At 49.4% G+C, this 25389-nt stretch overlaps 1 protein-coding gene across 15 annotated transcripts in view; it reads right to left on the bottom strand.

Moving 5' to 3' along the window:
• The window catches only part of LOC119967604 (myelin transcription factor 1-like protein), a 569116-nt gene that overhangs the window by 214827 nt on the left and 328900 nt on the right, over positions 1-25389 (bottom strand). For all 15 annotated transcript variants that reach the window (XM_038800349.1, XM_038800344.1, XM_038800345.1 and 12 more), the window contains 2 exons: positions 13144-13234; positions 11502-11609 (listed from right to left, as the gene is read on the bottom strand). In XM_038800349.1, the coding sequence (XP_038656277.1) occupies positions 11502-11609; positions 13144-13234 (199 nt within the window). The remainder of the gene's footprint in view (positions 1-11501; positions 11610-13143; positions 13235-25389) is intronic.

The following is a 25389-nucleotide window of genomic DNA, read 5'->3' as shown; positions in this document are numbered from 1 at the left end:
ACTCAAGTTAACCTTTTTAAAACTTACAGTGAACATCTTAGCAACCATTAATTCAAATACAACCCCCAAAGACTACAACACTAAGGAAACCTTTAAGCTTTCCTTTTTAACATCCATACGACTTAAAAACAAAACCTTTATCAGAAGCACATCAGGTTAAAGTCACCATTGGATTGGATTGAAATTGTTTATTGTCACGTGTACCAAGGTACAGTGAAAAGTATTTTTCTGCGAGCAGCTCAACAGATCATTAAGTACATGGAAAGAAAAGGGAATAAAAGAAAATACATAATAGGGCAGCACAATTGCTTCACAGCTCCAGGGTCCCAGGTTCGATTCCCGGCTTGGGTCACTGTGCGGAGTCTGCACATTCTCCCCATGTGTGTGTGGGTTCCTCCGGGTACTCCGGTTTCCTCACACAGTCCAAAGATGTGCAGGTTAGGTGGATTGGCCATGATAAATTGCCCTTAGTGTCCAAAATTGCCCTTAGTGTTAGGTGGGGTTACTGGGTTATGGGGATAGGGTGGAGGTGTTGACCTTGGGTAGGGTGCTCTTTCCAAGAGCTGGTGCAGACTAGATGGGCTGAATGGCCTCCTCCTGCACTGTAAATTCTATGATAATCTATGATTGTGTTTTCCGTTTGTCCAGGAGAAAACGAGAATCCCGCCACTGAAAGTTGTGAACTTCATTTAAATATTTTGGCACCTTATTACCGAGCCCTCCCATCGGCACTTCCTCCACTCACTGAATATTCATCGGCTGCTGACGTGGTGTCACGCCGGCACGGTTTACAGCCTGGCGACCTCACCTCCGATGGGGGTGAATGCCCAGGTCGCTATCACTCTCCAGGTGTAAAATGGAGAGTGGGCACTGGCGAGGAGGCGAGGGACCCAGGTAAGTGCAACTCAGGGCCGGGGAGAAAGGGTTCAGTCTTAAAATCTTGGCAGGTAGGGTCACTTACGGGCCTTAGCAGCCTTTCATGTCTGTGAGCCTTGAGGGTTAAAGGGGTCTGTCGACTGGAGCACAGGCAGTGCTTCCAGTGTCCTCCTTGCTTGGCTTGTGTCGATATCACAGCTGAGGGATTGCCCTTCCATTGTGGCAGATGTAAAGTGGGTGGGAGCAGGTGAATCCACAGGTTCAATGAGATGCCAGGCTGCAAGGGCAGAGTGGGGGATTCTGACACAGAGAGGTTTCAAGCCTCATTAAGCCTGAAGAGCCTTGTTTTATCCACAGCAAATGAGAGCTGGGGGGATGAGGTGCCCTCTAAGGATGAAGTTGACATACAAATTGCAGTCTTCACATGCAGCAGGTGTGGCTCGCCTACCACAAGGGGGAGCCAGTTGCCTAATCAGCTTCTTGACACTTCATTGATGAGTCACTGTTGAGCATGGCGACGAGGGGTAACCCGCGGGGGAGAAGGAAGAACATCGGCTAACGGCCAGGGTCTGCATGGGCACAAGTCTGGGGACACTCTCATAGCCTTTTAGTTTGGTGATCATGGAATCCTGGAGCAATTCAGGGCATCCTAATGGGCTAGCACTGGTGCCACATGGAACAAGTACAATTCCAAAGATCTCTGGCGTGTGAGTTGCCATGGTTGGAATTGGTACTCAAGAGTGGAGAGGCAGGAGCTGCATATACACACTCCATTCCCCACACATGCACACCTCAGCCAAGAAGATGGCACTGGCGTGCTCCCCATTTATGGGTCGGCTGAGGGTGTCTAGTGGGGTGGCCTGGGGAGGCACCCATACGACCAGTGGCGCTCAGTTCGCCACTGATTATTGATACATTATTCAATAATGAAGGGGGTAAAAGACTATCTAACTCTATCTTAAAATATTCAAAAATTCACAACCCCTTTTTCCTCATCTCTGTCCTAAATACACAACCCCTTATTTTTAAACAGTGGCCCTTGTACTTGATTCTTCCACAAGAGGAGACATCCTCTTCACATCAATCCCCTCAAGACTCCTCAGAATCCTATGTGTTTTAATCAAGTCATCTCTTACGCAATGGATACAAGCCGAGCTTGTCCGATCTTTTGTCATAAGATGACTTGCCTAATCCAGGTATTGGCCTGAACTGTTTCCATCACATTTACATCTTCCTTAAATAAGGAGACCAATACTGTACACAAAACACCAGATGTGGTCCCACCAATGCTCTGTATAACTGAAGCACAACCTTTCTATCTTTATAATCAAAACCCCTCACAATACATGATAACATCTTATTAGCTTTCCTAATTAATTGCTGCACCTGCATAGTAACCTTTTGCAATTCATGCGGTAGGAAACCTAGATCCCGCTACATCTCAGAACTTTGCAATCGCTCACGGTTTAGAAAGTATATATTTTTTTAAACTTCTGCCAAATTGGATAATTTCCCACTTCCCACATTATACTCCATTTGCCAGATCTTAGCCCACTCATTTAACCTACCTATATACCCTTGTAGCCTCTTTGTGTCCTCTTCACATTTACTATTCTAACCGATCTTCATGTCATCAGTAAATTGAGCAACCATATCTTTGGTCGTTTTATCCAAGTCATTTATTTAATTTGTAAAAAGTTTGAGGCTCCATTTTGTCACATCCTGCCAACCAGAAAGTGACTCATTTGAGTCTACTGTCTGTTTCCTGTCAGTTTGCCAATATTCTATTTATGCCATTATGGTCTTTTTCCCAGTGTAACTTCTTGAAACACTGGTTGAACATGACAGATTCCATCCTCTAACATGGCAATGCATTTCCAGCAATATTTGAGATAACTGAGATAAAATGTTTCAAAACGTGCACTAGAAATCCACTTGGGGCTCCAGAATTGTCCCTGTGTACATATATCTCTCAGAAACTTTGTTCTCGAGTTGCTAAAATAGTCTGAGCATTCAGCATTTAAAAGTCAGTTCCCAAAGGTCTAAATAGCATAATAGCTTTGAGATAGCAACAGTTTAGAACACTGCTGGTCTCTGATGTATTTCATTCATAGGAGGACAATGTAGTCTTGTGTAGGGAAGAAAGTGTATCTTCACACCTGGAGGGGTGGGTCCGGGGATATGGTTATCTGTAGTCTGCATCACTTGCATATTGTAGAACCTTACTGCGTTTGTTCCTGTTAATTTAAGTGGGATTAAAATTGGATGGATTCAATCATGGGTTAATGATCTTTCCATCAGATTACCAATCAAATAATGAAGCTCAAAGTGAAAATTTAACCCATGTATCTTGTTATTTGCTTCAACGCGTTGACCCGGTGCAGTATACATGTTAATGATAACCATGGGCAAAATATTTCAGTGTTGAGTCCATCACAGCCAGATTTATGTATTTGGTCTATCTACCTCCAGTTTCCAACCCCATCCCCCAATCAGAGTGCATGCGCACACACATATATTATGAACAGGATTTCCTGATGGGAGACTAAGGGCATGTCTGAACAGCTGTGATGCGCCCGGTGCGGATCCAGGCGCCCCTGTTAAATAGTGGGGTTGGCCAAAAAAGAGGATCCACGCTGGGCGCAAATCAGTTCATGCTCTATCTGGCCCGCTCCCAATGGCGGGTTCCGGATTCCAACCAAACATGACGAGGCACCAACTGGCACCAGTTGAGATCAATTTCCATCTCATTAGCAAAATGTAAATCTAATCTAATGGCCTCGGGAACTAACTGACTCCCCAGCGAGAGATCACATGGGCGCTGGGTAGCACTGGTCCACACAAGCATGGACCAGGCGTAATGGCATCTGGGAGGGTCTCCCAGACCACTGGAGACCGCCTGGTGTTGGGTACAGGACATGGTAGCACCTTGGTTCTCACTCTGCCAACCGGCACCTTTGCACTGCGACCCAGGCATTGCCAAGGTGCCCACTGGGGTGGCAGTGCCTGGGTGCCCAGGTGGTACAGCCAAGGGTCAAGGCATGTCCATGAAAGTGGGGATGAGGGGAGTATTAAGGTTGGGAGTTGAAGGCGGGTACGAATGGATGTCCTAAAGGTTGGGGGGGTGAAGGGGTGTTATAAAATGGGGGGGGGGGGAGCGAAAGGGGATACCCAATAGCAGGGTTTCCTCCTCACTTGGGGGGGTGTGGGGTAATGCCCATGTGTGCGTGGGGGGGGGGGGGTTACATGGCCTGTGGGAAGAGGGGTGTGGGGGACCCTCAAATTAACTTGGAGATCAGGACCCCCTTTCAAAATGGCAGCACAATCTCTGAGGAGCTCTCACCAGTGAGTTCAGCTACCCGCTGCTGAAAGAATTTCTAAGTGTGGGCTAGACTGGGGAGAAACTCCCCAAAGGCCCCCAAAAATGATAAGTGTGGGTGAATACCAGTGTGGAGGGCGGGTGCCAAAGGCCAGGATGCATGTGTCCTTTGTTTGGGGTGAGCTCTGCTATTCTCCTGCTTACCCTGCATTGGGACTGCACATCTGGTGAGTGAACTGAGGAGTGTCAGCACCTGGTGTGGGATTGATTTGAGTTAGCCGCGCTGGGATATGACGGTTTCCAGGGGGATGGCCTAGGTGGGCTCTCAAGTGACCAGAGAATCTCTAAACATTTATACGACAAAGTGAGCAGTCAGCAGAGTGAATAGCCAGCGGCCTGGACCTTGCACCAAAGGCGTTTAAAACACAGACTGTCGGAATGGTGGTCTCAGCCAGGCCAGAACCTGAGGGGTAGACCCCATCCCGAGGGGTACACCCCAAGTCCATGGACCTGTCACCAAGTCATTCCCCACTACTCCTACTGACCCAGGTTGCCACTGCCCCAGCAAATCAGACAATGTTTGCCGCATGGCGCTGGAATCGGCGCCGGCCGCCAACCTCGATTTTCGAATAACATCTGCTTCTCCGCCAAATCGCAATTTATCTTCCTGCCGTCACAAGGTAAAGAATCCAGCCCTACATCTCTGCAATAAGGAGCTGCTGTGTTTATTTTATTTGATGCAAGAGATTGAGAAAGTTCCTGTGACAAGACTTTGAGATTCAGACATGACTGTAAATGTTCAGCATGCTACTTAGTTGCACAGAAGACTTTAACTAGTGTTTTGAGTTATGACACGAAGTGTAGAGTTACAGAGTCGTGGATTTGTATTTGTATATGTAACTTTATATATTTTATAATTATAATGATGTTTGTAAAATTGTTTGAGAGCAGTATTTTTAAATTTGTGGTAAAATTAATGGGGTTATGTGATCTGTTCTAAATTCTGTCCAACAGTAAGCTTGGGTGATTTGATTGGTAGTGATCAAAGTAGGGTTTATATTGTTTCACTAGCAAGAACATGCAAGGTATTTATACTTGGAGACAACGACAGCAGCCTCTGTGTTAACACTGAAGACTCTAAATCTGCCAAAGTCCCAGAAAGGGTTATAAACAGTTATGTTTTAAACTGGCCATTTACTGCTAAGGTGAAAGAGAGCTGGGGCCAAGAAAAACTAACCTGCAATGCTACCCGGTTGCAAAGTTAATGGCCGGGATTCTTCCCTACCCGGCAGGGCGGGGGGTCCCGGCATATTGGAGTGCCGTGAACCACTCCGGCGTCGGGCCGCCCCAAAGGTGCGGAGAGGGGCCAAGCCCTCACATTGAGGGGCTAGGCCCGCGCCTGAGTGGTTCCCACTCCGCCGGCTGGCGTGAATGGCCTTTGGCGCCTTGCCAGCCTGGGGCGAAAGGACTTTGCCGGCCGGCTTAAGTCTGCGCATGCGCCGGAGCGTCAGTGGTTGTTGATGTCATACTGGCGCATGCGCGGGGGAAGGGGTCTCTTCCGTCTCCGCCATGGTGAAGACCATGGCGAAGGCGGAAGAAAAAGAGTGCCCCCACGGCACAGGCTCGCCCGCCGATCGGTGGGCCCCGATTGCGGGCCAGGCCACTGTGGGGGCACCCCCTGGGGTAAGGTCGCCCCGCGCCCCCCCAGGACCCCGGCGCCCGCCTGCACCGCCAATCCTGCCGGTCAGGTAGGTGGTTTAATCCACGCCGGCGGGTGAGGCCTGTCAGCGGCGAGACTTCGGCCCATCGCGGGCCAGAGAATCGCCGCGGGGGACCCGCCAACCGGTGCGGCGCGATTCCCGCCCCCGCCGAATCTCGGGGGGCGGAGAATTCGGGACACGGTTGGGTCGGGATTGATGCCAGCCCCGGGCGATTCTCCGACCCGGTGTGGGGTCGGAGAATCCCGCCCAAGGTTACAAACATCCTTGCAAGTCAACTAATATCACTGATGGACTGCACTTCTGACTAGTCAGCAAAAAGAAGACGTTGCTTCTGTGCTATTGCAACAGATGCAGGAGGGAGATGGTCTCTAATCAAACATCCAACAATCATCTATGGCTTCTAGGAAATAGGTTCTGGCATGACTAAAGGGGAAGAGTCATCAGGATTGGCTTTACTGCTGGTAGTGAATTTAGGAAACTCCAAAAATGAAGTTGCTACTCAGCAAAATAGAAATATAAGCCCACTGGAAGCTGGGAGCAACTGTGGGCTGTTTTATCAGGAATGTATATTACATGGAGTACAACGTGTGATGAGTATGAAAGAGGAACATTCCATTCAGTAGTTTAAAGTTCTAAGTGGGCTACGAAAATAGTGTTTAGTTCATAGTGGGCAGGACATTCTGCTCTCACTGGCTTGGAAGCGAGAAGGGCATTTACGTAGGTGGGGTGATGGCACACCTGAATCCCATTGCCTGGCCACCTCCACCAGAACTATGTTCTGGGAGGGATTGCCCATGGTCAAGCTTCTCATTCCATCGCCAGTTGAGGCCAACTGGCTAATTAATGATCAGTTAACGATCTCAACCCTCTGCCACTGGTATTAGCCCAGTTGCAAGTGAGCCATTCACCATGTGGCATGCACGACAAGTGAATCTGTCAGTGCCTGATTGAGGACTGGTCATTGGGAAGGGAGGGAGTCCTGCTCTGCCTTTGCTTTCAATCTCCTGCCCTCTCACCCTGTGACACCCCACCTTGAGGGATGGGTGAGTATGACTGAAAAAAAAGGAACTGGCAAGGAGCCTTGGAGAAAGCCGGAGGGGGTGGCAAGTGAACTTATAACCACTTTTAAAAGGTAATGAAACTCTTATATTTCCAAAAGAACAGACATTCCTTCAAGACCTGCATCACACTGCATAGTTGCACCAGTAAATCACGCACCAAGTAAATGCATTATCAAAGTCAAGAACGATGTGATACTGTTGGAAAATCAGATGAGCCTGGTTCCTCAGTAGAGACCGGCATTTTGTCATTTATCTCCAAATAACGGAGTGGTGTACCAAACACCTGACTGATTGATCAGTGATGTTGACCACATAACTCCTGCCAGATTTAAAGCTACAACCATTGTAACACTAATCAAGTGAACAAACATATCCAGCAGGAACACTGAGTGAAAAAAGGTAACTGATGCGAAGAAATGTGATATTATTTTAAATACTTTTGTTGTTTATTGTGTTATTCTGTGAAGCAGGCATGTGTGTATGTCTGCGTGTGTGGCTGATATAGTTCAACTGAAGACAGTTGGGCTGCAAAATTTAGGACATCAAAGGGGTGAGCGTATGGAAGACATGCACTTTGATTAAATACAATAAAGTTGAATTTTCTTGAAGTAAATAAACCATGGCTAGAAATTGGAATGAGGAGATAATGGAAGATTTGGATTTTTTAGCTGTTACATTTAAAAAGGGAGTAAAAAATGTTTACAACTTGGAAAAATGCCAGAAATAAATTAGCAAGGTTATTCAATTTTATTTCACCTGAAAGTGGGGGCAATAAAAAGAACATGGGGCGGAATTCTCCCATCTGAAGGAAGAGTTTTGACGCCGTCGTAAAAACTGGAGAGTATAACGACGGCGCCATTGGACTGCTATGTGTAGAGATCCTCTGCCCTACAGAGGCCACTGGAGCGCTCCAGCTTCTAATACCGGCGTCAAATGGGCGCCGCGGGTCTGCGCATGCGCACTGCGGGCCAGGCCACAGTGGAGGCCTCACAGAACCCCCCGCCCCCCTCCCACCAGGCCACCCCCGACAGGATGGATGCTGAGGTCCCGCTGGGTAAGACCAGATGTGAATGGCGCCGGCGGGACTCAGGCTTTTATGGACAGCCACTCGGCCCATCCCGGGCAAAGAATCGCCGGGGAGGGAGGCCGCATAGAGCGGCCCCCGACCGGCGCTTCTCCGGTGCCAATAGCGCTGTTTCTCTGCTCACCAAAGAATCGGCGAACCGGCGTCGGGACGGCATCGCGCGATTCTCCGACTCGGCGTGGGCTGAGAGAATCCCGCCCATGATTTTTTAAAAGTATTTTGTGAAAATGTCAAAGAAGAATAAGGACAATAGACTCGAGATGAAACAGAAAAATGCTACTTATGGAGAGCTGTGTTGGGGTGGCCATGAAAAACCTCCTGGCATGTCCTCTGTGCTTGAACAGAACTGTGGAGAAGCAAAGTGAGCTTTCCACAAACCCAGAAATGTCCCTTTTTCTGAAAGCAGGATTATGTTTAAAGTTTCTTGACTTTCCACAGCAGAGTGGGAGTGAGTGAGAAACCATGTGACATAACCTCCATACTGCAACAGTGGGTTTGCCTTGTGATAATATTACTGGATTTGATATATTAAATATCAATAAGGGATATTGCTTAAAGTGGTGTTTATTTGTAAATCTAACCAAGTAGGAATCTTTTGGGGGGAATGTTCTGCATGTCTAATTTTAACTGTGAAAATAAAATCTTGTGTGTTTAAGTTATATTTTCTTTAGTTAATAAATCTTTTAATTTAATATTTAAAATTCCCAAAAGTGTAACTGGAATTGTGGTTTCTGACTTCAGTACACATATCTTCTCGTGGTCAAAATACAAAAGGCAAAGTTGCTCTTTGGAATTTGGTTTGTATGGCAATTATCACCTGCCAGATCATAACACTGGTAAAATTATTCCTGGAAATGTCTGTTCCAGTTAGCAGTTCTTGAGGCAGCACAGTGCCGGCACTGGGAATTTCCCTTGGGCTATCTAAGTTAACTTGGAGTTACTGCATTTAATGCAGGCAGCAACCTGAGACTTTGCTGTCGATGACATCGCAGGCACTGACACTGCATCTGCACATGTGCAGGAAGAGCTCTCCCCATGTGTTACAGAACAAGTAAAACAGCTAATCCAACACCATGTGCCCCACATCATCATCAAAAGTTAACATTTATCCTTGGAGAATGAAATAGGAACAAGTTTTGAAAAATCTTTTGTTGTTTTCCTTAGGTCATTTCAGAGAAAAATATAGTAATTTTAATGGGGGTGGGTGTTGAAAAGAGTAGGCAGGAGTTAACTCAACCATTGAACTAGAGTCGTTTGAACAATGCAGCAGCAAAATACATGGCAGTGTTTATGTTCAACAATGTGGTTAGTGTAATTATTACAGTAACTAATAGGGAGCGCAGGTCCCACTGGAGATTAGACACCCACTTTACCACCTATCATCAAGGTTTGCACAGCTTACTGTGTTCTGTATACCATCAGTTTATGCAGCTACACGGCATCCATCTCAAAAGTATTTCAAACAGTTGAGCGGTAAATTGTTGAAGAGCTCAGATGTGTGCTCAGCTGTATTTTTCATTCCTTCACAATCTCAAAATTTGGACATTTAAATAAATCATTACAGGTACAAAGAAGGCTGGAACCAAACAAGAAATTCATTTCACCATAATTTTCAACAGAAAGTGCACAATTAGACAATGCATTTGATTTTAAAAGCTTGAATTGTAATTTATTCTTGGTTGGTAATTTCAACCCAGAGAATTTGATTGCAGATCTAAGGAGCAAATACCTCCAAACCCTGGTATTGGCTATATTTGTGAATCAGGCTGCACAAAATCATTGCTTTGCTGAATTCCTTCTGTTCTTCACTCTCCAGAGTGGATCAGTGCACTTGGGTAGTATTTGACTAATTGAGTGGCTTAAAAGGCATGAAACAGGCGCTATTGCGGGTGAGTACTGACTAGCCAACTTTCTGTCAGAAAAGTAAATAAAATCCGAAAGAATGAATAAACAGACAAATGAATAATTATATAACCACACGTTGTTGACTAAAATAAATAAAGTATGGTAAATATAACAGCATTAAAAATGGAAAACATTCACTAGTGAGGTCTTAGTTTAAGCTGCATAACTGTGGGGAGGTGACAATGAAAAACAGTCGCTGCGGTATTGATTCGTTATTTTAAAAAGTACCAAGATAAATATCTAGTTGGGAATGGGATAGACATCGATTGAAAGGTCAAATACTCCACAGAATGTAATGACTTTTCATTGCTTATGCAGTCTGCTTACGTGAACCATTTAGTTAGTTGAGTCTTAATAAAAAAATATTATCTCATTTGTTTTCTGAAGCAGATGGAGAATTCCACCACCTCCCTCCCAATGTATTGAATTAATGTTGCTCTTCACAGGTTGAGTGACCTAACTTGCATTCAGATTTTGAAATATGTGGATCAAAGTAAAATTGCTTTAAGAGTGACCTGGATGCAAGGGCCAATACTGCCTACAGATATATCTTTGCGTCTCTGATCTTCTTTTGATATCATGCGGATCCAATGGACAACAGCAGTTCTAACCACTTTTTCCTTACTGATTGCAATATCAAACACACAACCGCATGCCAAAGAACTTCACTGTGTGTTCTTAAATTCTATGACATGATCTATAATCAGTAGTGTGAGGTAACCACAGACTCTCAAACTTACAAGCTGAGTCATTAATTTGTGGAAAGTTCACCAAGATAGCTGGCTATCACCACTCCATGTTCATGAGTTTAAACAATCAAAATAGTGCTTTATCAGCCCTATTTCTCCTGACAGGTTACCCCTACATACTTCAGCAATACCATCAGGTCTGATACCATCCAATCCTCATTAATGATTTTTGGTTTAAAGAAAAGCATTCATCAATGTCATTACAAAATTTAAAATAGGAAAGGTCGAGGCATGCAATGTTAGAAATGCAAGTCTCCAGTTCAATGATTTAAATAACTGACAATTTTCCAATGTGACTAAAACGGGGGGGGGGGGATGGGTGAGGATGGGGGGGGGGGGGGGGGCAGGAAGAATTGCTATAGCGGCTAAGTGTACCAACACAAGGAATGTGGAGAAATCAGAAAACCCTTCACCAATCTGGTCCTGATTCCTCTGGAAACAATGATCAGGCAAATCTTCAAGTCGAGGTCAACAATGCTATGACTCATAGTGACCAGAACAATCCCTCTCTAAATGCAGATATTACAGAACTTCATTATGAATCAGCCCAGCACAAAACATTTGAAGTGAACTAACTGGTTAATAAAGTAAATAAAGCTACTGCATACCAATATCAAGTTGACTTTCTGCAAAAGCTTGGGAAAGTCCCAAGAGTGAAGAATTAATATAAATTTACTTTGGGTCAGTGCTCAACTCTGTTCTGTTAATACAGCACCATATTATTTGAAAAAAAAACATCGTTCAGCTGAAAAACAACTGTCAGAATTTAGCACACATATCTCTTACCTTAATACACGATCTGAACCCTGGTTAGATTTTGTTGCGTCGTTGTTGTGATGTTTTTCTTGAGCTTTCGCCAGCTTCTCTGCAGCAGCAATAGGACATCCAGAGAGGCTGTGAGAATAGGGAAAGAATTAAAGACCCAGCAGCGGTAGGAATGGTAGCACAAGATTAAGCATGAGGAAATTGGGAACAAATGGCTGACTGCTTCTGAACTGCGACAAATATCAGGAAAAACACAAGAAAATAAAATAAACAGCACAATAGCAACTTTGCAACTTTTACACTTAAGTGCTTATAAATAGAACCTTTGTAGGTGAAAGCAACCATGAAGCTTTGCATCTAACCCTTATTTCCTACTTCAGTTTTTTTTGTTGCCAAATGCTTTATTTTGAAATATAACAGTTTTTCCCAGTGCACCTTTAAATTTTCTCATAATCTTTGGTAAAGTTTCAGTTTTGTATTGAAAAATCAGCCTGATAGCATTATTTCAAATGTAAATATTTGTAAACATTTATCATTCATAAATTGTAAAAAAATGTTTGCTAAGACCACTGGCCATCGATCCAGACAAGAGAAGTGAAAAGGAAATGATAAGATTTGACAAAATAAGTCCATAGCTAGTGGTTTTAGTTATTGTTTTGCAGAATGAATAGTTGTCAGCCATAAAGAAGAAGATTCTAATCAGAAAATTAGTTCTCAATATGTTAATGCCAAATAGGAAAATAGAACTTTCCATTTCATGACCATGCATTAAATGCTGTTGCTGGGCATTGTTTGTGGTATTGTTTAGAGTGCCAAGTCCTTGGTGAGAGTGATGGGAGAGAGGAAAAGGAAAGAACATGTGGGTATGGTAGTTATTGGAATCAGAGAAAATATCAGGATGGGCGGGAGTTTCCACCGGCAGGATTCTCTGTTTTGCTGGGGGCCCGGGGTTTCCTGACGGCATGGGACTGCCCCACAATGGAAAACACCATTGACCGGCCGGCGTAACGGAGAATCCCGCCGGCATGTCGAGGCAGAAATCTGGCGCGGAGGGGTGGAGAATCCAGCCCCAGATTTCTGGAATTTTATTTGATTATTTCTGGAACTGGAGAGTATTCATGAAGAACTGGTCTTCAAGTGGCTAGGGTAGACTCCTTAACAGCATGATCTGTAGAGCAAGTGAACTGGATAAGGGTAACTGATCTATTCCTCATTCCATTCTTATGTCTTTCAAACAGTCTAGATGGGTAATTGCAGCATTTATCAAAAGTGCTGGGCTTTTTGGAAAGTGCTGCAATAATCTACCTTCTGTTGAGAATGGATTATAGCTTCTCTCCTATCTCCTCCCAGCACCAGAATAATATGCCTGTGCAGCATACTGCCAGTTACACACTGACTGACTTATGTACTGATTTCAAAGGAGAGATTGTCTGGCTTGGTTGAATAATATTTAAATTGACAAAATATTATCCTGAGATTTCTACAAGCCTTTATTATCTAATATGAACAGACTAAACAGCAAAATGTTCCTGCTATTTAGATAATTGATGATTATCAGAGTGGGAGGGGTAGGGAATATCAAGTAACCAATTTTTGAATGTATGAATATTGCCCACCCAGGTTTTTTCAGCTGCTACTATAGCGTAGTAAAATCCTTGCTTACCTTCTATGAGAATTCCTGTTGCTATTTACATGGCCTCGCCCAGTGCAGCCTGGTGTAGGACACTTAAGCACATTTTCATGCATGGCAAGAACTTGACAGAAAAAAGATTGGAAGCTATTAGTAAAGAATGAACACAGAAGAAAACACAGGCAAGAGAGGGAATAAGATCAGACCTCCAACCCAGTATGATTACACATGCTATTAATAGAGGAAAGACCACATTTAGGTTTCCATTAGATATTTTATTTACCATAAAATAACAGCATCAGGCTGAAACATTCAGAAAGGCAGAGTCATCTGTAGTTCTTTAATAGCCAAAATGTTATTCCCAATTAGGTCAGCTCAGATTGAAGCAATTTTCTTTGTATCATGCCACAAATAAATCAGGATGGAGCTACAACATACATACAAAAAAGCAAAATGCATGCCTTTAAAAGTACAGATTGTTATTTGAAATAAGGTGAAATAATATAATTGTATAGTGAGATCAATTTGGAAGGAATTATGGTCCATATCATCGCTAAAATGACAACCAATGAGCATCTCAAGGATATTTAATGCCTAACGGCTATCTATGGCTACCTTCGTTATTCTTCCATCAGACATGGATAAACCCAGATTATCAATCGGGAAAACAAAAAGAAGCATCCCTTACAGATATTCTGAACATTCTTGATGTCACTGTCTTAAATGTGATCCTCTCTCACCATATTAAAAGTGCATTCACTAGGAATCATTAGTTCTGTTGCAGGCGAAGCAAGGCACATCTACTACCAAGCAAAAATCAGTTGAGTACAAGTACTTTTGAACAATATGAACAATGATGAAGAGATTACTAATCATTCAGTTGGCCAGGTCATGGAGGTTGCTTCTTGCATGGCAGCACTGTGGTTCGCACTGTTGCTTCACAGCGCCAGGGACCTGGGTTCGATTCCCAACTTGTGTCACTATCTGTGTAGAGTCCGCATCTTCTCCGTGTCTGCGTGGGTTTCCCATTCGTGTGACCTTGGAAAGGATGGAGCAGCGATTGGAATCGCAGGGCACGACAATTCAGCAGGTGGAGGAGGCGGTCTCAGACCACAGTGAGAGGATTGCCTCTTTGGAGGCAGAAATGGCATTGTTGGCGGAAGCCCAAAAGGTATTGAAGGCCCAGGTGGAAGGCCAGGAGAACCGGTCCTGGTCCCAGAACCTGAGGATTGTCAGCTACTGGATGGCATTGAAGGTGCAAACTCCACAGAGTATGTGGTGAAGGTGTTTGAGAAGTTGGTGAGGGAGGGGGTATTTGCTAATCCTCTCGAGGTGGACTTGGCCCATTGGTCACTGCAACAGAAGTTCAAATCCGGGGATCCACTGCAGGCAGTCATAGTCCGTTTCCATAGGTATCTGGACCAGCAGGGGGTTTTAAAGTGGGCGAAGGCCATGCGCGAGAGTAGTTGGGAGGGCCCTCTCATCCGAATTTATCAAGATAGTGGAGCAGAACTGGCAAAACGATGAGGTGGGTACAACAAAGACAAGGTGGCACTCTACAAGAGCAAAGTGCAGTTCAGAGTGGTGAATCTGGCTCGATTGTGGGTCACACTCAAGGACAGAGACCATTATTTTAATATGCTGGAGGAGGCAAATGTCTTTGTGAGGAAAATGGTCTGGGAGAGATCTGATTGTATTTGTTGGATGTTATGAAGTTTTGAATTTTATCCTTGTCTCTTTCTGTTTTTTTGCTATTATTTTTTTCTATTTTTTCTTTTCCATAGTTGTATGTGCTTGTTTGTTTCATCAAAGGGGGAATATGGGTTCTTTCTTCCCAGAATGTGCAATTTTTGGAAGAGGGATTGGGAAAAGGGGGTGTTTTTTTTTTCGTTTGGTTCTGTCCTTTTTCCCCCAAGTGGGGGTCACCCTATTAGCAGGTATGCTAGTTAATGGGAGCGAAGTGGGAAGAGGGCTATGGCTGGTTACCTGGGAGGTGTTTTCTATTTTGTTTGTGGCATAAGGTAACAAGCCTAGGTTGGCTGGGTTTTCTTTGTTTGGGGTGGGGTGGGGGAAGGGTGTTTTTTGGAGGTGAGTGGGTTGGTTAGCTGAAGTTTGAAGGGGGGAGGTAGGGTTGCAGGATAGGAGGTTAAAGTGCTGGCGATGAAGGGTCAAGGGGGGTCACCGTGTTGATTAACAAGAGGATGTCCTTACAGCAGCCAATATTTTGATGGACCCTGCGGTGGTGGGGGGGGGCAATACGTGATAGTGAATGGGGTGATGGCGAGCACTCTGGTGGTTTCAGTGAAGAGAAATGCACTGAATTTGGACGATGCGGACTTTATCAAGAAGGTGTTCACAACCATTCCAGAGCTAGATTCACACCGATTGATTATGCGGGGTGATTTCAATTGTGTATTGGACCCAAGGATGGATAGGTCGAGTCCCAAGTCTTTTGGAACTTCAGAGATAGTGAAGGAGCTGGCAGTGTTCACAGAGCAGATGGGGGGTGGTGGATCTGTGGAGGTTTATACACCTTTCCTCTTGCACATGCACTGGGTCGACTCATGAATAGATCTGTTTGTGGTGGGAAAATCATTACTGCCGTGGGTGGTGGGGGCTGGGTACTCAGTGCTTGTAATATCAGACCATGCCCCACATGATGTGGCTATGTGGCTGGAGATCGGCTGAGCCTAGCGCACCAGACACAAAGCTCCTCGCAGATAAGGGGTTTTGTAAGAAGGTGGCGTCGGCCATCGGAAGCTATGTGGGTGTTAACAAGAATTAGGAGATCTCATTCTCCACATTCCGGGAGGTGTTAAAAGGGTTGGTCATGGCGGAGTTAATTTCATATGGGGCCCATATAGATAATGTTGGAAGGGCAGACTGGCAGAGGTTAGTTGATATTTTTTGTTTGGCATTGTTTTCTCTCCTCTTCTGAACAGTTCAGCAAACATTGATGCCTTGTAGCAACTCACCCAAGTTGCAGTTCCTCATGAATGAACACAGATAGTGATTGGGATGCCAACTGTTAGCAGCACCCCAGCTGAGACGGCAAATTCAGTGCAGCCCACAAACCAAACCTCGGAACTTTCTGGTCTCAATGGTTCAATTACTTGCTTAGTAGGTTGTTAGTAACCTAATACCTGCAGAAATGTTTGCTTTCATAATCACTCAAACATACCTCAAGGATTATATCCAAATTGCCATGAAGAAATTGGACTCATCAGATGATTTCTAAATTAAGTATGGAACAGTCAAACAGTGTTCAGGCACAGTGTCCAGGCACATGCTCTGATTGGGATGCTCGGCTAACCCCTCACATGCTACATGGCACATCTACCCATGAGGATCCACTTAGTATGTGTGTAGTGCTCACTTAACTCCGATTGCCAATTCCCAATTAGGAATAGCCTTCAGCTGTGCAGCCAGAAGCCTCTGTGGTCAGTGGGAATGATGGTGGCCAGTAGAGCAGGCGGGCTAAGGTTGCCCCCGGAATGGGACCACATGGTCCAGGGGTTGGCATAGTGGAGCCGTGGATGCTGAGACGCCCATCTCTTCCCCCCACAAGCCTAGCCCAGGCCATGGGGTACTAATCGGCGCCCGAGTAATCACTTGCTGGGAAGGCCATTAGATCACGAGAGGCCATTAGATAGGCAGTCGCTCCCGTTAACTGTATGGCGATTGGGCTTAAGCTGTGATTATTGGTTTCTCGCCACGCTACGGCGGGATCCTGATTTCCCCAACTTGGGTGGGGGGGTTAAATCACAAACAGGTCGGCGCCTGGCACGATTCTCAATTTTGACCTCTCCTGCGATTTAACGGGCTTGTCGCACTCTTGCTCAAGTGTGACGCGGCCATTAAATTGTGCCCTAAATCTTCACAATCCCTATGGTTGCGACCATGTTGAAATTAATGTTCCCAGCAATTTGTATTTCTGACAAGTGCTAACATCAGCAGATTTTGGTGCGAGAAAAAAGGCCCTCTTTCAAATACTCAAGCCCTTAAAATTAAAAAACTCCATTAATAAAAGATAAAAGTGCTAAAATTACTGTGAGGGCTAATTTCCAGGACTCATCAATTGCATGAAGTCCCAGGACCACAGGTTGGACACCCCGTGCTAAATAGTTCTACTTAAAGCATAAATAAGTGTTGGCCCAAATGACTGTTTTATAGGTAACATTGGCCAATTAATGGGCAGCCAGCATGAATCACTGGCTGGGAAAGGCTGAGCATTACAGTGGTGGCAGGAAGAGGGGAAGTGCTGAGAAACAGCCTGCTATTCAACCGCAGTTTACCGATTGGTTTGGCCTCGGAATTTCTCTCCAGCAAGGCTGCACTTTGAGTCATTTCCTGCTGGTGAGCCCAGCAGGAAAGGCTCCTTGCAGATTGGGTCACCATTTTGTCTGGCTGCCCCAATGTCCACCCACCCTTCAGCCGCAACCCCCCTTCTTTTTGATCCCCCCAATCTCCCTTCCCCATCTCAGGGAAGGCCCCAGGAACATGCCCGCATCCCCATCCACCTGATAAGGTCCACCGCCAGTGCTGGCCCCGAGCAGTTCCCTTGCCCACCTGGCAATGCCACCTGGGTTCCAGAGTACCACCCTGCCCTGTCCTTGACCTTTTGCGGGTCTTCAATAGCTTGGGAGAATCCCCCCCCCCCCCCCCCCCCAACCAGGTGGCATTACAACTGATCCACGTTTGTGTGGACCAGTATTAAACGAAGCCCTGGTGAGGTATCCCAGGCAAAGCCGTTAGTTCTCTGGTACCAGAAGAATCATCCAAATGCATTGCAAATAAGGCTAATGCCCAGTGAGGGCACGATTCAGGTCGCGATGTCTCGCAATACTATGTTAAATCTCGCAAACCATTTCAAGCATTGCAAATCTGGCAAGAGGCCTCTCGCGATATTCAACATCTTCGTCCAGACACCATGTTGGACGCAACAAGATTGTTAAATCGTGCCCAGAATGACTGAATGACCCATAGTTTATTCCAAAATGTTTTACTTTTGCAAGCCAATTCATTCACCACTTCTTTACCATTAGTTCAAAGATCCACAGATGCTCCAGAAGAAGTGGACCATTTTTTCATTTACTGGAGCCCTTGGTTTTCTGAACTTAACCATTACAAAGAAAATTCCACTCTCTCTCTAAAAAATGAGATATGGCGAAGGAAATAATTTATATGAAGAGATAAATGGAACTGAAACACTGGGCGCGATTCTCCACACTCACGCCGGTTCGGAGATTAGCGGGCCGCGCAAATTTTCACGGCGACGCAGGTCCGACGCCCTCCCACTATTCTCCGAACCACGCACAAACTGCACGTCGGGATTCCCGGCAAAGGCCTCGAACGCGCCCCCGACACGACCAGAATCGCTACTTATTGTCCCCCCGCTATTCTCCGGCCCGGATGGGCCCAAGTCCCGACGTCATCTCGCACTGTTTTCACGCCGGCCAACACACCTGCTTTTCAAGTTCGTCAACCAGTCGTGCTGGCTGACGAGAGCTTCGATTAGGTGAGCGCACCGCTCAGCGCACCGCTCAGCGCACTGCTGGAGTCTGGCCACAACGGGGAAGGCATCCCCGAGAACGGGAGGGGGGTCCAGAGCAGGGGGGAGTGGAGGATACTGAGGGGGGAGTGGGGGAGATGGAGGAGGGAGTGGGGGAGTCTAAGGGGGGAGTGGGGGAGATGAAGGGGGGAGTGGGGGAGACTGAGGGGGGAGTGGGGGAGACTGAGGGGGAGTGGGGGAGATGGAGGGGGAGTGGGGAAGACTGAGGGGGAAGTGGGGGGGGAGTGGGGGAGACGGAGGGGGAGTGGGGGAGACTGAGGGGGGAGTGGGGGAGACTGAGGGGGAGTGGGGGAGATGGAGGGGGAGTGGGGAAGACTGAGGGGGAAGTGGGGGGGGGGAGTGGGGGAGACGGAGGGGGAGTGGGGGAGACTGAGGGGGGAGTGGGGGTGATGGAGGGGGGAGTGGGGTAGACTGAGAGGGGAGTGGGGGAGATGGAGGGGGGAGTGGGGAAGACTGAGGGGGGAGTGGGGGGGAAGTGGGGGAGACTGAGGGGGGGAGTGGGGGAGATGGAGGGGGGAGTGGGGGAGACTGAGGGGGGAGTGGGGGAGATGGAGGGGGGAGCGGGGAGACTGAGGGGGGAGTGGGGGAGACTGAGGGGGGAGTGGGGGAGACTGAGGGGGGAGTGGGGGAGACTGAGGGGGGACTGGGGAGACTGAAGGGGGAGTGGGGGAGACTGAGGGGGGAGTGGGGGAGACTGAGGGGGGAGTGGGGGAGACTGAGGGGGTGGGGGAGACTGAGGGGGAGTGGGGGAGACGGAGGGGGGAGTGGGGGAGATGGAGGGGGGAGTGGGGGAGATGGAGGAGGGAGTGGGGGAGACTGAGGGGGGAGTGGGGGAGACTGAGGGGGGAGTGGGGAGACTGAGGGGGAAGTGGGGGAGATGAGTGGGGGAGACTGAGGGGGGAGTGGGGGAGATGGAGGGGGTAGTGGGGGAGACAGGGGGGAGTGGGGGAGACGGGGGGGAGTGGGAGTGGGGGGGATAGGGAGAGAGTGAGCGAGTGACCCGCCCAACCCCGTTACATAATGTCTGCCACCATGCCATGGCGTGCTGGTCACGAGGACACGGCCGCTGGTTGCCCTGTGGCTTACGGCCACAGGCCACTGACGCACCGGTGAAGAGGATGTAGTTAACTGCCCGTTGGATGCAGAAAGTGACCAGGGGTTTGGCTGCCCGCGTGTCAGCAGCGCGACCAGGCCACCGGGACACACAGGTATCCCGTGGCAGGCGGCTGCTGAGGTGTCGACTAACGTTCGTCTAATATGTCCCGTTTCTCTGCCCCCCACCACCCTTCTGTAGGTTAGCACAATGTCTGCAAACAGAACGGCTATGTTCTGCGCAGTGGTTGGGGCCCCTGCACTGCATTTGGAGATGCAGCAGCATCCACAGCCACAACCTGCAGTGGATGCAGGGCCAGCTGCAGCAGCAGAGGGAAGGGCCGAGGAGTTGCCAGTCGTCGAGCAGCATGGGGAGGAGGAGGAGGAGGGGGAGGAGGAGAGAGTGAGGCTGCAGCCACGGCGCCAGAGGCGACGACCAAGGCCAAGGGTGTACCGTGCCCGGATTTCTTTCCTAACAATGATGGACATCACCTGCAGGAGGAGACTCCGGCTGAGTAGGCGGACGGTGATACATATCTGTCACCTCGTGGCGCACCTCGCCCCACATGGAACGGGGGGAGGACACGCGATCCCGGTTGCCATCAAGGTGACGGTCGCTCTTAACTTCTATGCTACCGGCTCCTTCCAGTCTCCGAGCGGGGACCTCTCTGGGATCTCCCAGTCATCAGTGCACAGGTGCATCCGGGATGTGACCGACGCCCTCTATGCCATCGGCGATCGCTACTTCACCTTTCCCGAGGACTGAGCAACTCAAGACTCATGAGCTCGTGGATTTGCCAGTGTGGCCGGGATACTGATTGTGCAGGGGGCATCCGATTGTGTTCACGTCCCCATTCGCCCGCCTGCAGGGGACAGGGACGGGTTCACAAACAGGAGGGGGACATACTCCATGAATATCCAGGTGGTATGTGACCCCCACATGAGGATCATGAACGTCTGTGCAAGGTTCCCAGGGAATGTGCATGACCCCTACATACTGGCGCAGTCGTTCATCCCTACGATGTTTGAGGGACGTCCCCCCCCGGCTGAGGGGCTGGTTGCTAGGCGACAGGGGTTATCCGCTGAGGTCTTGGCTGATGACGCTTATACGGAGGCCTCAGACTAATGCGGAAACACGATACAACGAGGCCCATGCAGCAACCAGGGGTGTGGTGGAGCGCTGCCTTGGCCTCCTGAAGATGAGATTCAGGTGCCTGGACCGCTCCGGAGGGGCCCTGCAGTACCAGGCCGAAAGGGTCGCTCGCATTGTAGTGGTCTGCTGTGCGCTGCACAACATCGCGATGCAGAGGGGAGATGACCTGCTGCAGGAGGCGGAGGGAGAAGCAAGTGGCAGTGGTGCCAGCACAGAGGAGGAGGAGGAGGAGGAGGAGGAGAGGGAGGAGGTGGAGGAGAAGGAGGCTGGCGGAGTGGCGGGCGCAGCACGCAGACACGACCCTGGTGCTGGTGATGTCCAGGAGACGGCACGACGGACCCGGCGAGGTCGGCGGGCACGCGACGCCTTGGTGGCAGCACGGTTCACGCGTCGTATGCGACGTCCCCGCTGAACACCAAACCACCACCTCGTCGCTAGTCGTGCAGAGGGTCAACACATAACTGCCACCACCACAACCCCACCCCCTCTCAGTGTACACTGCTCCACTTCGACATCACCCTTACCACTGGGTCCAGACGGTATGGCACAACATTGATGGCTGTGTCAGCGGGTGTGATCAGTGCCATGTGGAATGATGACAGCCCGCTCTGCGAAGAGCTGTGAGCTCAGAATCGTCAGAGAGAGTCTGACCCATGGCAATAGCTGAACCATCCACCTTGGTGGCCGCTGAGATCGTCACGGACACTCCATTATGTGCCCGCGTGGGCTAGCTGTGAGAGGGGGTGGGGGGGAAGGGACTGCACACCCGGCACCAAAGTTTCACCGCTCGTCAACCCCAGCGACACTCGGTCACCATCACGATTCCTGTGGCTGTGGAACAATCACACGGTATTACAAGTAAGGTGGAACAGTACGTTTAATGTGAACAAAAATTTACAGGTGCCCTAGACCCTACAACTAAACTGTGCCCTTCACCCGTGCCAACTTACTCAGTGTCTCTCTTTGTTGCCTTACGGGCCCTAACACTACGTCTAAGTGATTCCCCAGATGATACAGCAGGAGTGGAGGAGGACTGCTGCGAATCGCCCCCTTCGACTCGTTTCTCCTTCGGCAAGCGTTTCCTGGGGCGACCCGGCCTTGATGGGCCAGGCTACTCTGTGAGCGTCTCGGGTGACGTTGTGCCACCCTGCTCTGCCTGCTGCCCACCCAATGCACCAGGGATGGGACGGGGGGAGTCCGAGAATTCCGGGGCGTCCCGTGATGGAGTTAATGGGACGGGCCCCGAAACCTCCTCCTCCCTCGGGGAGCCCGGTGGCCCCCGGGCCTCACTTTGGGACAGAGGTGCGAGCGGGGAGGTGCCCCGTCGCGACACCGACACACAGAGATGGAGTCCAGGGAATTAGACATTCCCGCCAGGGACTGTGCGATCTCAACCTGTGAGTGCACGGCACCATCCAGCACATGTGTCAGGCGGTTGATGCTCTCCGCAACTGACTGCTGGGACTGTGCCATCGACTTCTGGGACTGTGCCATCGACTGCTGTGACTGTGCCATGGCGTGCTGCGACTGGACCATGACCTGCTGAGACTCGGCCATGGCCCGCAGCGCGCCGGCAATGTCGTGTTGGCTCTGGCGCATTGCTCCCTGTGAGAGGGCAACCCTGTCCAGGGCCGAGGATGACGCGTGCACATTAAGCCCAACGCCTTGAATAACCTGACCCATTGCCTCCACCGCGGATGCCACCCGTGCGGTGTCGGCCTGGGTTGCTGCCATGAGCGGCACCACTCCCTGCTCGTGGACGCGGTTCGACTCCTCTAACAGTGTCTGCAGAGTCTGGAAGACAGCCCTCATCCCGTCATTGTTTCCCTGGGTTTCTTGATGCATTGGCTGTGCTGGTGGGTTGAGAAAGAACAGGAACTCGGAAAACATCTGGGAGCCAGCTGCATGCTGGGCCTGGCCTGGCCTCCGCCAGTGTGGGCCCTCGGCTGCTCCGACCTCCACCTGCTGTACCTGCTCAGCTGTGATGTGTGACCCAGACTGTGACCCAGGAGACTCATCACTAAATATGCCAACCGGGGTGAGTGTCTCTGGGATGGTGGATGGTGTGGGAGATAGCTGTGCCGCAAGCTCGAGGTCGTCTTGGTTTGACGCCTCCTCTATGTCATCGGCCCGCTGAGAGGCCGCGGGGCGTTCGCGGGCCATTTCTCTCTCTTGCTCTGTCGCCACCCTCTGGGCGTCCTGCTACACAGATTGGGTTGGAGAGGATGGGACTCCCCTCTGATCGGGCACCCTCTCTTGTGCGGCCCTGGGTGAGGTGGGCGCAGATGCCTGTGTCTGCCTGGAGGCAGACGGCCCTGGTCGTTCGGCATCACGTCCTAGGGAAGAGAATGAAACGGGTTATTTAGATTCGCTCGGCCGGGCACTGGACAGTCCCAGTGGGCAGAGTGTGAAGGGACAGAGGATGGGGGAGGTATCCAAGCGGGCAGGGTGTGAAGGGACAGAAGATGGGGGAGGTGTTCCAGTGGGCAGGGTGTGTGAAGGGACAGAGGACGGGGGAGGTGTCCAAGTGGGCAGAATGTGTGAAGGGACAGAGGATGGGGGAGGTGTCCAAGTGGGCAGGGTGTGAAGGGACAGAGGATGGGGGAGGTGTCCCAGGGGGCAGGGTGTGTGAAGGGACAGAGGATGGGGGAGGTGTCCCAGGGGGCAGGGTGTGAAGGGACAGAGGATGGGGGAGGTGTCCCAGGGGGCAGGGTGTGTGAAGGGACAGAGGATGGGGGAGGTGTCCCAGGGGGCAGGGTGTGAAGGGACAGAGGATGGGGGAGGTGTCCCAGGGGGCAGGGTGTGTGAAGGGACAGAGGATGGGGGAGGTGTCCCAGGGGGCAGGGTGTGTGAAGGGACAGAGGATGGGGGATGTGTCCCAGTGGACAGGGTGTGTGAAGGGACAGAGGATGGGGGAGGTGTCCAAGTGGGCAGGGTGTGAAGGGACAGAGGATGGGGGAGGGGGGTGTTTGTCATGCAGGGTTGTCTCACTTGTTGCAGCTCCGCCAACCTCGCATTGCGCGATCTCCCGGGTGGCAGATCCCCCAACAAGGTCCAGTGCCCTCTGCTCAAACGTGGTGAGGGGGCGCAGGATGGGCGAACCCCCTCCAGTCTTGTTCCGCTCACGGGTGTTGTGAGCGGTCTTGTCCTGTTGGGGGAGGGGGCATAGGTAGATCATTACAATACGGCAGGTATCAGCAGGCCATTCAGATACTGGCACAGTTTGGGGGTCAAGTTGTAATAAGACCATTGCATCTCTCCACGGGGGCCAGAGCACTGGGTCTGTGACTACTTTGTGAACCACCCTCAACTCACTCTGCCCCAATCCCCCTCCATCCCCCGTGCCGGGGGAGGGGGGAGGTGGGTGATTAAGTTAAGGGGGGAGGGATGGTTGTCACCCGGGGGCACCCTCTTGGCACTTACCCTGGCAGCCCTGGTGAGGTTGTGCATCTTCTTCCGACATTGGTCTGCAGAGTGGGGGGTCTGCCCCATAGCACTAACGGCAGCAGCCACCTCACGCCAGGCCTGGCGCACCTCGCTGGCAGGGTGGCGATGCCCTCTCGCGGGCAGATGATGCCCCTCCTCTGCTCGATTGATTCGAGCAGCATCTCCACGTCAGACTCAACGAATAGCGGGGCTGCTCTCCTGAGCTCCGACATCCTGGCCTAGTTTCTGTGCTCGCCCGCGCCTTTTTACAGCGTCGGGCGGCGTCACGTGGGCGTGTTCGTAGCGTCGCCGCGTTCCGGCGTCATCGCGCACGTGATTGACGCGGCCCCGATCCTAGCCCATTTCCTGGACGTGAATACTTTGGGAAATGAGCCGTGTCGGGCCGTCGCAAAAGTCAGCCGTTGCAATGCAGAGAATAGGTTTACTCTTTGGTGGCAATATGAAAGCAAGGTTGATCTGTCAGTGGGAAATTTTAAGCTTGCTCAGAGAATTCATCAGCTACAGAAGATGACTGACTCAAAACTGTGGTCCGAGCTAAACCGAACAACAACAAAAAAAACGATTGACTGACAGTGCAATGTAAATCGCGTGGGTTGCAGTCAAAGTTGTTAATTCCCAGGTATTGTAAAAGGCACCAATACTGGGCAATATCATCCATAATGTCATTGATTCCTTATAATACATATTTGTTGTGCAAAGCGGTTCAAAGGACAAATTGCCTTCTTGAGTTAGTGCCTCTTTGGGTCTCTATTGTGCATACAAAAACAAACGAATAACCAACTGCAGCAATCTACAAAAAGCAAGATAAACCCAGAGGTCTATTCTCAAAATCAGCCAAGTGTCAATGGCAGTGCTATTCGGCAACACTTTATCAGCAATAACTATCTCACTGATGCACAATTTGGGTTTTGCCAGAGGTCTTACAACACCAGGTTAAAGTCCAACAGGTTTGTTTCGAATCACTAGCTTTCGGAGCACTGCTCCTTCATCAGGTGAGTGAAGGGGTGGGTTCCAC

Source organism: Scyliorhinus canicula, chromosome 6 (assembly GCF_902713615.1).
Source record: "Scyliorhinus canicula chromosome 6, sScyCan1.1, whole genome shotgun sequence".
Taxonomy (NCBI): Eukaryota; Metazoa; Chordata; class Chondrichthyes; order Carcharhiniformes; family Scyliorhinidae; genus Scyliorhinus; species Scyliorhinus canicula.
Note: the sequence above shows the minus strand (reverse complement) of the source record. Positions and strands in the feature narration are given on the sequence as shown.